This window comes from Amphiura filiformis, chromosome 14, assembly GCF_039555335.1.
Source record: "Amphiura filiformis chromosome 14, Afil_fr2py, whole genome shotgun sequence".
Classification (NCBI taxonomy): domain Eukaryota; kingdom Metazoa; phylum Echinodermata; class Ophiuroidea; order Amphilepidida; family Amphiuridae; genus Amphiura; species Amphiura filiformis.
The window spans coordinates 12,034,383-12,049,417 of NC_092641.1; the positions used below are offsets into that span (position 1 = coordinate 12,034,383).

At 36.9% G+C, this 15,035-nt stretch overlaps 1 protein-coding gene across 1 annotated transcript in view; it reads left to right on the forward strand.

The window, feature by feature from the left end:
* Window positions 1–734: 734 nt before the first annotated feature.
* LOC140169196 (prothrombin-like) overlaps window positions 735–15,035 on the forward strand; it is a gene marked incomplete at its 3' end in the record, with an annotated part of 45,003 nt that continues 30,702 nt past the window's right edge. The window contains exons 1-2 of the mRNA XM_072192454.1: window positions 735–849; window positions 2,166–2,224. Of these exons, the coding sequence (XP_072048555.1) occupies window positions 2,176–2,224 (49 nt within the window). The remainder of the gene's footprint in view (window positions 850–2,165; window positions 2,225–15,035) is intronic.

Consider the following 15,035-nt stretch of genomic DNA (forward strand, 5'->3'; position numbering starts at 1 on the left):
ACTAGGAGCCGTGTCTTGTTCGAAGATTTACCCAGTGGCGTTGCTAGTGGTTTTACCGCCCGGGGCCAAGGATACATAATGGTGTCCCTCTTCCATTCTTAAAAACAACCACGCGCGGAGCGTGCGTAAATTTGCACAATTACCACTGAGTAATTTTGGTTATATTAGAGTTCAGTGTATTTCGGTCTTTAATTTAGACTTTGATCACTTGGATGGAGCGCAGAATCGATGCTGAATTGGTCATTTCGGCGCCCCCAGGTGGCGCCCATGGGACGTGCCCCTGCCCCCCGTCGCTACGCCACTGAGGTTTAATAGTGATAATATGTTCCTTATCATAATATAAATAAACGCTGGGACTTAATAAGTTGTGCATCATTGGTGCTCTAGTGCTTTAAGTAACAATGCGATGCACATAAAGCAACTAAACACAGCCAAATTAAAAAGTCGCCACTAGTTCCATCCCCATTTAATCAGAGTCTGATGAGTTTATGGCAAAATAATTTATATTATAATTTTGGCGTATCAACCTTCGAAGGAAAGTGTATAGAAAACTATTATATAAATTATTTTGCCATAAACTCATCACACTCTGATTACATGGGGATGGAACTAGTGGCGATTTTTTTAATTTGGCTGTGTTTACAATGTAATTTCACTATCATTACTAAGTGATGGCTGATGCTATGACATTTTCCCTGATTAACAATTTTGGTCATAAACATGATTCACGCATCCGTAGGCGTTGTAATTAAGTGTAGCTCTACGTAGTATATAGCTTTTAATTTAGAACCAAGATCTGCTTTAATGCAGGAAGATACTTAAGTGTTGTCATGAAGTATGAATTATATGGTAAGTAAATTAATCATTGTCGTCTATATTACATTATGTATTTAAAAATTTATGTTACACTGAGAGCGGGATTTTTTTCGGTCAAAATGTTTTAGTTGTTTCAATATCCAAGCCAAAATTTAAAAATGTCAGCGAATCAAAACAAGGCACTATATGACTTCAATTGCAATATTTCCATAAAAACAGATTTGTATTTCTTTTTCAAAAAATTTATGATATGTATGTAAAGAAGCCTTTACCCGTTAGCTTTAATAAACCGAAACAATTATTTCAATCGGCTTATAACTTTTGAAGATATGTCCTTTTAAAGAAATGTATCCTTTTTTCACTCTGTCCACGGAGGAGGTTTGGCTACTTCAAAGATTGAAAAGTGCATATACCATGCATGAATATTATATAAAACATTTCTCGATGATAACTTTATAAAATAACAACTTTATTTTAGGGAATGGGCGAAATTGATGTGGGATGGGACTTCTTTTGCTATACTTGCAATTACTTATGTTTTGCTCGTTTATTTTGTGCTATTTTACTTTATTGTTTCTTGCTTTCTTTTTATTGACCACATAAGTCATTTCTCTTTTTGAAATAAAAGGTAGCCCTGGAAAGAGCTGTTTTGTTTGTCTTTGGTTCTTTTGAAGTGAATTTACTGTGCTGCTCTGCCCTCCTTGACGAGTACAAGTTTCAGCCCTAGTCCTCATTGCATCAATTGCGTTGCGTACCCACCATGTGCGCCGGATACTTGCGAATATAGCAGTAATACGTTTGCAAAGATCTTGGATTTTGCCAGAAATGAAGAAATCAAGTGGTGTGAGGTCTGGTGATCTTGCAGGCCACTCCACAGCATGACCCATCCCAACCACTCTGTTTGCTATCCGTGGACAGAGTGAAAAACGGGTACTTGTCTTTAAAAAGGCATATCTTCAAAAGTTGTGAGCCGATTGAAATGTTGGTTTTGGTTTATTAAAGCTAACAATTAAAGGTTTCTTATATAATATTTGTTCAACTGTTCAGAAATAGGCGAAAAAGAGGGCGCAATGAGGGGCCTCTTTTTTGGGACACGCTGTACGAGGCATAACAATCAAGTTGCAGTCGTTGTCACGAAACAGTTGCCAACAAATTGCTTAAACGTAGTGTTTTTTGTATGAATAACCCTATATGAGACATCTTTTGCCAAGCCTTTGCATAGAAGCAAACACTTAGAATGAGTGTCGTGTGCTAAGCACTTTTACCAGGGTATTTTTGTCTGTATATTACTTGACAATTTCTAAAGAAATAATTTATAAGTATTTTTTATTTTATTTTTGTATTTTCAGCTTTCTGATCATGTGGTTATCAGTTGTACTGCTGATAAAACTACTCTGTGTTCTTCCAGGTAAGATACATATTAAGGTACCGGATTCCATGATGCCGTTACAAATTAAAGATACGCTTTCAAAATTCTTACTTTCAAAATTTAACTGTCTACAGACTTTGCGCTGTTATCATGCATTGCATAATCGTTATGTAACAAATTCAACGTGTTAAAATGCATGGTCAAAACCATTTGAAATTAAATGAAATAATAAACTTCAAATACGTATTATCACCGGAGTGCCCATCTCTTTCGAAGCGACTTGGGACCCAATTTTTTGGTATTTGATCAGCTGACATCACACGTGATGACGTCACCGGAGTCCAATCCTGTGTCTCCGTTCAATGAATGTCTTTGCTTCTTGATCTGGATAGCTTCCAGGACCCTTTTTAAGTTTAATTTAATAATTTTCATTTTATTACCACTACGTATGAAACCAATTAATCAATTCTAAATAATAATAATGATGATGATAAAGATAATAATTACAATAATAATAATAATTCGCACTATCTAGCGACCTCAAAATTTGGATCCTAGTGATATATATATATATATAAAACAAAGCAAAAACTATAGTAGAATACATTCAGCTTTAAAAAAAGCATGATTTTATGTTATTAGGTTTTTGTAAGTTTTAATAATAAAACCTATAACCTTGGTAATAACGAGCTACAATTAATAAATAATATGAATACAATATTAGTAGTTTAATTAGTGCTGAGTAGAATTTTAATAAATGAAGCATCATATTAATCGTACTGTGTCTTTATTATTATTCATATTTGGTTCATTATGACAGGGGTGCAAATTGTGATTTCTTCCTCAGGAGCAAGGTTTTTAGGCTCAAGATTTCCTCAATCATTCCATGCATAAAATATCTTTATTACGCACTTTAAAAGATGAGAATGTTAACATAGCATGTATTTTTAGAGCGACTGTATATGTTAGGTCTTCAAGCTTCTAAAAAAGGCTTTATCGTGACAATGTGCGCGCGTAGCGCGCAAAAATTTGGTATTTTACACTAGTTTGGGATCACTTTTGGTCTGACAGAGGCTCTTTTCCCCTTTTTTCCTTTACCCCCTTTCCTCTTTCATTTTTTGTCAGAGGAGCACAACTTATTTAGTGCTTTATGGTTTTTCTTTTTAAATTTCCTCAATATTTTCCAGTTTTTCCTCTTCTCAGTGGCATTAGTATTAATACACTGAATTCCTTCATGACGTTTGTTCCCATAAAATCCTCATTGCTGCCTCTCTCTAAATTTCCTCAGATATGAGCCCTGTTTCCACCTGTCTTCGTCCAACTTTTTTTTTCCTAAAAAAAATTACATTGAATACCTCTTATGGTGATGTGTTGTAAAATAATTTCCTCATATCCTATTTCCATATTCTAACACCAACACCTTCCTCTTTTTTGCTCTTATTTCTTGAACAATAATGTGAATTCCTCTAAATTTTGCACAACCAGTGTCTTTAAAGATTTTCTCTCTTCCATTCAGTAGCTTCACTTCCTCACAGCCCTCCCCTATTATCTTGCACCTCACTCTTCTTTTTCTTTCCTCTTTTCCCTCTTCCTCTTCTTTTTTCTTTTCTTCTCTCTCCCTTCTTTTTCTTCTCTTTCTTTTTTCTTCCCATGGCAATATTTCCTCAATTTTGACTCTCATTTCCTAGGAGCGGTGCTCCCCGCTCCCACACAATTTGCATCCCTGCATTATGACCTTCCGTTTTAGTATAAATAAGGCCATTGGCTTTATTCTAAGCATACTTTCAAGTTGGATAAATAATACCACTTTGGGACACGATCTGATCCAGGTAGATTTTTGTTGCTTCTTTGTGCTTATATCGAACGGGAAAAGATGTGATTCGTCATCGAGGGCCCCTTTGTGTAATAACAATCATAATTTGCTTCGTAATTTAAGAACCCGGCATCTCATTTCAGACCAAGCCCAAGTTCGATTTTTCAGCATACGCACGGTCATTAATAGCCGTAATCTGTGGCCCTCACCTGCTCACTGACTTCGCAAGCCCGAACAGACGATGGTGGACTACATTATTCAATGTGGCAACAGCCAAAAGCGTAAACAAAACAGACAATATGACGGCAACACTGCCTGCACGATGGACGCAATTATTTTTTCCCGGAGCCAAGATCCGTTCTTAGCTCTATTGGCCGGGTGGCCCCATTACAGAAAAAAAATGCACAAAATATATTTCCCAGTGCAAAATATACATTTTCACATGAAAATAAATAATTTTAAATTCAAAGAAAAAGAAGAAGAAAATTTTTTTAATCATCGCCGGGGATGGGAATCGATCTCGGGACCCTTGGCGGGGGCGGCGAGATCCGTAACCACTACACCACGTAGACTCATTGATACACGTAGGGAAATTTTCAGTATATATCGTAACATATCGTGCGTTATTCATACAAAATCAAAAAACATTACTTACAATGAGGTTCACTGGCGAACCTCAACGGATTTAGACTGATAAAATAGTGCTTAATAACATACGTACAGTTTTGGAATAATTTGAGACATTTTTGTGTTTACGTGTAAAACCAATGACAACGTCAAAATTGAGCCAATCTTGGCCGGCCCCCCCTGAGCCCGAAAATAGTTCAAGCAGGGAGGAAATCTTAGAAGGTCTTGAACAAGGCTATTCATAATGCTATTTTTAACGGCGAAACCAGCTCATGGAATAGCTCTGTCCTTCAGTTCGTTCGTAACAAACGTTGGTTCATAGTCATACTAACATGCGACTTGCCGCTGAGCGGCGTGTGACGCATGCGCATTGCACACAAATGGATACAATTAAGTCTTGTCATTGGATGGTGCGCCATGCCGCAGCCCTGAACGTTAAACATTGTGTGTGGTTTTGCAAGTGCAGCGGCAACGGCTGTTGACACACTTGTTTGTGCGTGTATCAACGCGATTGCGATGTACACGATCGCACCATTGGTAAATCTCTGCTCTATTCATAGTTTAATTGAGTAAAGAAAGCCAATAATACGGAAATACGAAACTAAATTGTATGACAGAAAGAAAGAAAGAAAGAAACTAGAGTCAACAGACGCTGAATACAAGCCGCAATTTGACCCTATAACTTGACCCCTGGGTTACGGATGGGGTCAACTGCTCTTGCATTGTGCTTAGGATGTCATAAGAAATATTCCTGGTGAATTTCAGCTTAATCGGAACTTAAACATGGATTTTGATTTTTTTAAATTTTTGATTGACCTTTTGACCCCCTTAATGACCTTTGACCTCAATGAAAAAAAACAACTTATGTACACCGACAAAATGCATTGTTCCAATTTTAATTAAAAAATTCTAACATGTTCAGTTCTTGAGATAAAAATTCTTTAAGTTATTCAGCTAAAAACAGGAAGTGACCCCTTAATGACCTTTTGACCCCCAAAATAAAAATACCATGCATACATCAGGGAACACTCATTCATGTATGTTGGTTATATTATTCTGGTCTGTTTACATTTTGAGATAAAAATGTTTTGAAAATTTTTGATAATTTTGGTTTTTGACCGGAAGTAACCCCTTAATGACCTTTGACCCCGAAACTGTAGGCATCCTAAAGACCCTGGCTAATAGCAATGCATGTGTGTTAATGGCGACTCTCTGCTATGTAATTTGTACAGACAGTGATTTTTTGAATATTTTTTACAATTTTTCCGATTTTGACCGGAAATGACCCCTTAATGACCTTTGACCTCAATTCTTTTTAGGAAGTTTTAAGCACTGCCACATGTTGATTCATATGCATGAGTCACATGATCATTGCATGTAATTTGTGGAAGGAGTAGCATTTTTGTGAAATCAACATTTTTGGCCATAAGGTCAAGGTCAAAGGTCACAGTCAGGTCAAAGTCAAATGTAAGGTTTGGCCTAGTCCAGTGGTCATTTGGCTCAACTATGGTTGAAATCTGTCAAAGCATAAGAAAGCTAGGGCGAAACGTGGCAAGTCACGCAAAATGTCACGAGTTGCCAGAAAGAAAGAAAGAACTAGAGTCAACAGACTCTGAGTACAAGCCGCCGCTGTTGACCTTTGACCCCTAAAGGTTGACCTTTGGGGTCATAAATATTATTATATTTTTAACATGTTTAGAATGTCGTAAGAATAATTCCTGTTGAATTTGAGCTCGATTGGACCAATTTCGAAATATGACCTTTGCCCCCTATAACTTGACCCTTGGGTCACGGATGGGGTCAACTGCTCTTGCATTGTGCTTAGGATGTCATAAGAAAGATTCCTGGTGAATTTCAGCTTAATCGGAACTTATACATGGATTTTGATTTAAAAAAAAAATTTTGATTGACCTTTTGACCCCCTTAATGACCTTTGACTTCAATGAAAAAAAAACCTTACGTACACTGTAAAAATGCATTGTTCCAATTTTAATTAAAAAATTCTAACATGTTTAGTTCTTGAGATAAAAATTCTTAAAGTTATTTAGCTAAAAACAGGAAGTGACCCCTTAATGACCTTTGACCCCCAAAATAAAAATACCATGCATACATCAGGTAGCACTGATTCATGTATGATGGTTATATTACTCTGGTCTGTTTACATTAAGAGATAATTTTTTTTGAACATTTTTGATAATTTTAGTTTTTGACCGGAAGTAACCCCTTAATGACCTTTGACCCCAAAACTGTAGGTATCCTAAAGACCCTGGCTAGTAGCGATGCATGTGTGTTAATGGCGACTCTCTGCTATATAATTTGCAAAGACAGTGATTTTTGAATATTTTTACAAATTTTTCAGACTTTTACCGGAAATGACCCCTTAATGACCTTTGACCTCAATTCTTTTTGATAGGTTTTAAGCACTGCTACATGTTGATTCATATGCATGAGTCACATGATCATTGCATGTAATTTGTGGAAGGAGTAGCATTTTTTTGTGAAATTAACATTTTTGGTCATAAGGTCAAGGTCAAAGGTCACAGTCAGGTCAAAGTCAAACGGAAGGTTTTGCCTAACCCAGTGGACATTTGGGTCAAATATGGTTGAAATCTGTCAATGCCTGGCGGAGCTAGAGCATTTTGATTGGTTGCCAGAAGAAAGAAGAAAGAATTAGAAGAAGACAGAACAAGCCGACATTCGTCGTCGGCTTGTAACTAGATATATTGCATCCTTAGTAAGGCTGCGAAGTCTAGCCGTGACCTTGAAATGACATCTGATGACCTTGAAATGACCTTCACCACATTTTGCATCATATCCACATAACATATACTAATTTTCATTCAAATTGAATAAACTTTGTAATTTGACCCCTTTGACCTTTAGTTGACTTCTGGTGACCTTGAAATGACCTCCAATATATTTTGAATCATATCAAGATCACATATACTAATTTTCATCTAAATTGGACAAATATTAGAATTTGACCCCTTTTGACCTTTCGTTGACCTCTGGTGACCTTGAAATGACCTCCAATATATTTTGAATCATATCAAGATCACATATACTAATTAGTCTAGCCGAGCGGCGGCTAGACTCTTGAATCCCAGTAGTTTATTTCTTCTTCTTCTTCTTCTTCTTCTTCTTCTTCTTCTTTCTGTCAACATTTGATATAATTTGCTCTAGCTCCTTCATTATTTGACCGATTATGACCAAACTTGCGCACAAGCTCAACTACCCCAGCCTTTACATATGACATGACCCATTTGGGGTCAAACGTCACGCATGAGTAATTTTGGCTAAAAATGTGATTTTTACCAAAAATGCTTCTTCTCCTACAGATTACATGGTAGAGTATCGAAATTTGGACATTTACCTTGGCTATAGCCGGGGCCTATGGGGTCCTCACAGATTTGGGGTCAAAGGTCATTAAGGGGTATTTCCGGCACATAACCAAATACCTTCAAAATGCTTCTTTTCCTACAGATTCTATGGTACAGAGATGCGACTGACACATATGCATTGACATTAGTTGGTGTCTATGGGGTCCTCACAGATTTTGAGTTCAAGGTCAAACAGGGACAAAAATGGTTGATTACTGAAAATCACTTTAAAATTCAATATTTTCTGCATATTACGTGCTGTGATCATCAGAATAATGCCAAAAGGGCTCTAGCATTATGTTCATGTACGATTGTAATCAGATTTGGATTAAACATGGAGGAGGGGTCTGTTTTGGGGTCAAAAGGGGTAAAATTCTAAAGTTTGTCCAATTTAAATGAAAATTAGTATATGTGATCTTGATATGATTCAAAATATATTGGAGGTCATTTCAAGGTCACCAGAGGTCAACGAAAGGTCAAAAGGGGTCAAATTATAATATTTGTCCAATTTAGATGAAAATTAGTATATGTGATCTTGATATGATTCAAAATATATTGGAGGTCATTTCAAGGTCACCAGAGGTCAACTAAAGGTCAAAAGGGGTCAAATTACAAAGTTTATTCAATTTGAATGAAAATTAGTATATGTTATGTGGATATGATGCAAAATGTGGTGAAGGTCATTTCAAGGTCATCAGATGTCATTTCAAGGTCACGGCTAGACTTCGCAGCCTTACTAAGGATGCAATATATCTAGTTTTCATTTAAATTGGACAAACTTTAGAATTTTACCCTTTTGACCCCAAAACAGACCCTCCTCCATGTTTAAGCCAAATCTGATTACAATCGTATATGAACATAATGCTAGAGCCCTTTTGGCATTATTCTGATGATCACAGCACGTAATATGCAGAAAATATTGAATTTTAAAGTGATTTTCAGTAATCAACCATTTTTGTCCCCTGTTTGACCTTGAACTCAAAATCTGTGAGGACCCCATAGACACCAACTAATGTCAATGCATATGTGTCAGTCGCATCTCTGTACCATAGAATCTGTAGGAAAAGAAGCATTTTGAAGGTATTTGGTTATGTGCCGGAAATACCCCCTTAATGACCTTTGACCCCAAATCTGTGAGGACCCCATAGGCCCCGGCTATAGCCAAGGTCAATGTATAAATCTCATTACTGTACCATGTAATCTGTAGGAGAAGAAGCATTTTTGGTAAAAATCACATTTTTAGCCAAAATTACTCATGCATGACGTTTGACCCCAAATGGGTCATGTCAAATGTAAAGGCTGGGGTAGTGGAGCTTGTGCCCAAGTTTGGTCATAATCGGTCAAATAATAAAGGAGCTAGAGCAAATTATGTTAAATGTTGACAGAAAGAAGAACGAGATCTGATTGGTTGCGGTCACCTGCGACCGCGAGCACAGCCACCAGGCGGTTTTGTTGATAACCGGAAGTGATCCCTTAATAACCTTTGACCCCGCAAAATATTACATACTGCTCAGGATGTCATAAGGAATATTCCTGGTGAATTCCAGCTTAATCGGAATTTATAAATGGATTTTGATTTTTTTTAAAATTTATGATTGACCTTTTGACCCCCTTAATGATGTTTGAAAAAAAAAAAAAAAAACCTTATGTACACCGACAAAATGCATTGTTCCAATTTTAATTAAAAATTCTACTTTGTTTAGTTGTCGAGATAAAAATTCTTAAAGTTATTTAGCTAAAAACAGGAAGTGAACCCTTAATGACCTTTGACCCCCAAAATAAAAATACCGTGCATACATCAGGTAATACCAATTCATGTATGATGGTTATATTGCTCTGGTCTGTTTACATTTTGAGATAAATTTTTTTTTTTTAATTTTTGATAATTTTGGTTTTTTATTGGTAGTTACCCCTTAATGACTTTTGACCCCAAAACTGTAGGCATCCTAAAGACCCTGGCTAGTAGCGATGCATATGTGCTAATGGCGACTCTCTGCTATGTAATTTGTAAAGACAGTGATTTTTTGAATATTTTTACAAATCTTTCATACTTTTACCGGAAGTGACCCCTTAATGACCTTTGATCCCAATTCTGTGAAGGACTTTTAGACACTGGTGATAGGCAATGCATGTGTGCAAGTGACGTCATGGTGCTATGTAAAATGTGGAAGAAGCATTTTAGTGAAAATCACGTTTTTGGCCACTGACCGGAAGTGAATAACCTTTGACCGGAAATGATCATGTGACATTTGTGGCACCACTCAATGGTCCTAGTGACCAACTTTGATCAACATGGCTGAACGCATGTGGCTACGATGGCTGATTAACATGATGTTGACAGAAGAAGAAAGAAGAACTAGATATAACTGCGGTCGCCTGCGACCGCGAGCATGCACAACCGCCAGGTATTTTAGAAGGTATTTTGTTTAACACCGGAAGTGACCCCTCATAACCTTTGACCCTAAATAAAAATCAATAATGTAAACGAGATCTGATTGCGTTCGCCTGCGACCGCGAGGATGCACAGCCAGCAGTGACAAATGAGTTATGACCGAATCTGTGAGAACCGGAAGTGATCCCTTAATTACCTTTGACCCCGCAAAAATATTACATAGTGCTTAGGATGTCATAAGGAATATTCCTGGTGAATTTTCAGCTTTATCGGAACTTATACATGGATTATGATTTTTTAAATTTATGATTGACCTTTTGACCCCTTTAATGACCTTTGACCTCAATGAAAATAAAACCTTATATACAACGACAAAATGCATTGTTCCACTTTTAATTAAAAAATTCTACTATGTTTAGTTGTTCAGATAAAAATTCTTGAAGTTATTTAGCTAAAACAGGAAGTTACCCCTTAATGACCTTTGACCCCCAAAATAAAAAATACCATGCATACACCATGTAACACTAATTCATGTATGATGGGTATATTACTCTGGTTTGTTTACATTTTGAGATAAAAAAAATTTAAACTTTTTTGATAATTTTGGTTTTTGACCGGAAGTAACTTCTTAATGACCTTTGACCCCAAAACTGTAGGCATCCTAAAGACCCTAGATAATAGCGATGCATGTGTGCTAATGGCGACTCTCTGCTATGTAATTTGTAAAGACAGTGATTTTTGAATATTTTTACAAATTTTTCAGACTTTACCGGAAGTGACCCCTTAATGACCTTTGATTCCAATTTTGTGGTATAACTTTTAGACACTGGCTATAGATGATGCATGTGTGTAAGTGACGTCACGGTGCTATGTAATATGTGGGAGGAGTAGCATTTTTAGTGAAAATCCAAGTTTTGGCCATTGACCGGAAGTGGATGACATTTGACCGGAAGTTGATCATGTGACATCTGTGGCACCACCAAACGGTTATACTGACCAAGTATGGTCAACATGCCTGAAAGCATGTGGCTACGATGGCTGATCATAGTGTTGACAGAAGAAGAACGAGATCTGATTGCGTTGCGGTCGCCTGCGACCGCGAGCATGCACAACCGCCAGGTATTTTAGAAGGTATTTTGTTTAACACCGGAAGTGACCCCTCATAACCTTTGACCCTAAATAAAAATCAATAATGTAAACGAGATCTGATTGCGTTCGCCTGCGACCGCGAGGATGCACAGCCAGCAGTGACAAATGAGTTATGACTCCGAATCTGTGAGAACCGGAAGTGATCCCTTAATTACCTTTGACCCCGCAAAAATATTACATAGTGCTTAGGATGTCATAAGGAATATTCCTGGTGAATTTTCAGCTTTATCGGAACTTATACATGGATTATGATTTTTTAAATTTATGATTGACCTTTTGACCCCTTTAATGACCTTTGACCTCAATGAAAATAAAACCTTATATACAACGACAAAATGCATTGGTCCACTTTTAATTAAAAAATTCTACTATGTTTAGTTGTTGAGATAAAAATTCTTGAAGTTATTTAGCTAAAACAGGAAGTTACCCCTTAATGACCTTTGACCCCCAAAATAAAAAATACCATGCATATACCATGTAACACTAATTCATGTATGATGGGTATATTACTCTGGTTTGTTTACATTTTGAGATAAAAAAAATTTAAACTTTTTTGATAATTTTGGTTTTTGACCGGAAGTAACCCCTTAATGACCTTTGACCCCAAAACTGTAGGCATCCTAAAGACCCTAGATAATAGCGATGCATGTGTGCTAATGGCGACTCTCTGCTATGTAATTTGTAAAGACAGTGATTTTTTGAATATTTTTTACACATTTTTCAGACTTTTACCGGAAGTGACCCCTTAATGACCTTTGATTCCAATTTTGTGGTATAACTTTTAGACACTGGCTATAGATGATGCATGTGTGTAAGTGACGTCACGGTGCTATGTAATATGTGGGAGGAGTAGCATTTTAGTGAAAATCCAAGTTTTGGCCATTGACCGGAAGTGGATGACATTTGACCGGAAGTTGATCATGTGACATCTGTGGCACCACCAAACGGTTATACTGACCAAGTATGGTCAACATGCCTGAAAGCATGTGGCTACGATGGCTGATCATAGTGTTGACAGAAGAAGAAGAAGAAAGAAAGAAAGAAGAACAAGATCTGGCTGCGGTCGCCTGCGACCGCGAGCATGCACAACCGCCAGGTATTTTAGAAGGTATTTTGTTTAACACCGGAAGTGACCCTCATAACCTTTGACCCTAAATAAAAATCAATAATGTAAACGAGATCTGATTGCGTTCGCCTGCGACCGCGAGGATGCACAGCCAGCAGTGACAAATGAGTTATGACTCGAATCTGTGAGAACCGGAAGTGATCCCTTAATTACCTTTGACCCCGCAAAATATTACATAGTGCTTAGGATGTCATAAGGAATATTCCTGGTGAATTTTCAGCTTTATCGGAACTTATACATGGATTATGATTTTTTAAATTTATGATTGACCTTTTGACCCCTTTAATGACCTTTGACCTCAATGAAAATAAAACCTTATATACAACGACAAAATGCATTGTTCCACTTTTAATTAAAAAAATTCTACTATGTTTAGTTGTTGAGATAAAAATTCTTGAAGTTATTTAGCTAAAACAGGAAGTTACCCCTTAATGACCTTTGACCCCCAAAATAAAAAATACCATGCATACACCATGTAACACTAATTCATGTATGATGGGTATATTACTCTGGTTTGTTTACATTTTGAGATAAAAAAATGTAAACTTTTTGATAATTTTGGTTTTTGACCGGAAGTAACCCCTTAATGACCTTTGACCCCAAAACTGTAGGCATCCTAAAGACCCTAGATAATAGCGATGCATGTGTGCTAATGGCGACTCTCTGCTATGTAATTTGTAAAGACAGTGATTTTTTGAATATTTTTTACAAATTTTTCAGACTTTTACCGGAAGTAACCCCTTAATTACCTTTGATTCCAATTTTGTGGTATAACTTTTAGACACTGGCTATAGATGATGCATGTGTGTAAGTGACGTCACGGTGCTATGTAATATGTGGGAGGAGTAGCATTTTTAGTGAAAATCCAAGTTTTGGCCATTGACCGGAAGTGGATGACATTTGACCGGAAGTTGATCATGTGACATCTGTGGCACCACCAAACGGTTATACTGACCAAGTATGGTCAACATGCCTGAAAGCATGTGGCTACGATGGCTGATCATAGTGTTGACAGAAGAAAGAAAGAAAGAAAGAAGAAGAACTAGATATGGTTGCGGTCGCCTGCGACCGCGAGCATGCACAACCGCCAGGTATTTTAGAAGGTATTTTGTTTAACACCGGAAGTGACGCCTCATAACCTTTGACCCTAAATAAAAATCAATAATGTAAAATATGCGGGTAATCGGAACTTATACATGGATTTTGATTTTTTTTAAATTTATGATTGACCTTTTGACCCCCTTAATGACCTTTGACTTCAATGAAAAAAAAACCTTATGTACACCGACAAAATGCATTGTTCCAATTTTAATTAAAAATTCTACTATGTTTAGTTGTTGAGATAAAAATTCTTGAAGTTATTTAGCTAAAAACAGGAAGTGACCCCTTAATGACCTTTGACCCCCAAAATAAAAATACCATGCATACATCAGGTAACACTGATTCATGTATGATGATTATATTACTCTGGTCTGTTTACACTTTGAGATAAAATTTTTTTAAACATTTTTGATAATTTTGGTTTTTGACCGGAAGTAACCCCTTAATGACCTTTGACCCCAAAACTGTAGGCATCCTAAAGACCCTAGCTAGTAGCGATGCATGTGTGCTAATGGCGACTCTCTGCTATGTAATTTGTAAAGACAGTGATTTTTTGAATATTTTTACAAATTTTTCAGACTTTTACCGGAAGTGACCCCTTAATGACCTTTTGATTCCAATTTTGTGGTATAACTTTTAGACACTGGCTATATATGATGCATGTGTGCAAGTGATGTCACGATGCTATGTAATATTTGGAAGAAGAAGCATTTTTAGTGAAAATCACGTTTTTGACCATTGACCGGAAGTGGATGACCATTGACCGGAAATTGATCATCTGACATTTGTAGCAAGTGCCAGTGATGAGTGTGTCTAAGTTTGGTTGAAATCCATGAAAGTATGTCGGAGCTAGAGCAATTTGTAAATTTCAAGAGGGGGGGTCTGCAAGTGTTGACAGAAGAAGAAGAAAGAAAGAAGAACGCGGTAAAAAGAATGCACATCGCCGATGGCGGATGTGCAACTAGATATACACCGAGAAAATGCATTGTTACAGTTTAAATTAAAAAAATCTACTATGCTTAATTATGGAGATAAAAATTCTTGAAGTTATTTAGCTTAAAACCGGAAATGACCCCTTAATGACCTTTGACCCCTTATCTGTGAACACCCTATAGACACCGACCAAAGTCAAGTCACATGATCTAAGCATGTCACCATCACATGTAATTTGTGGAAGAAGAAGCATTTTGAAGATATTTGGTTTTATACCGGAAATGACCCCTTACTGACCTTGGACCCCAAATCTGTGAACACCCTATAGA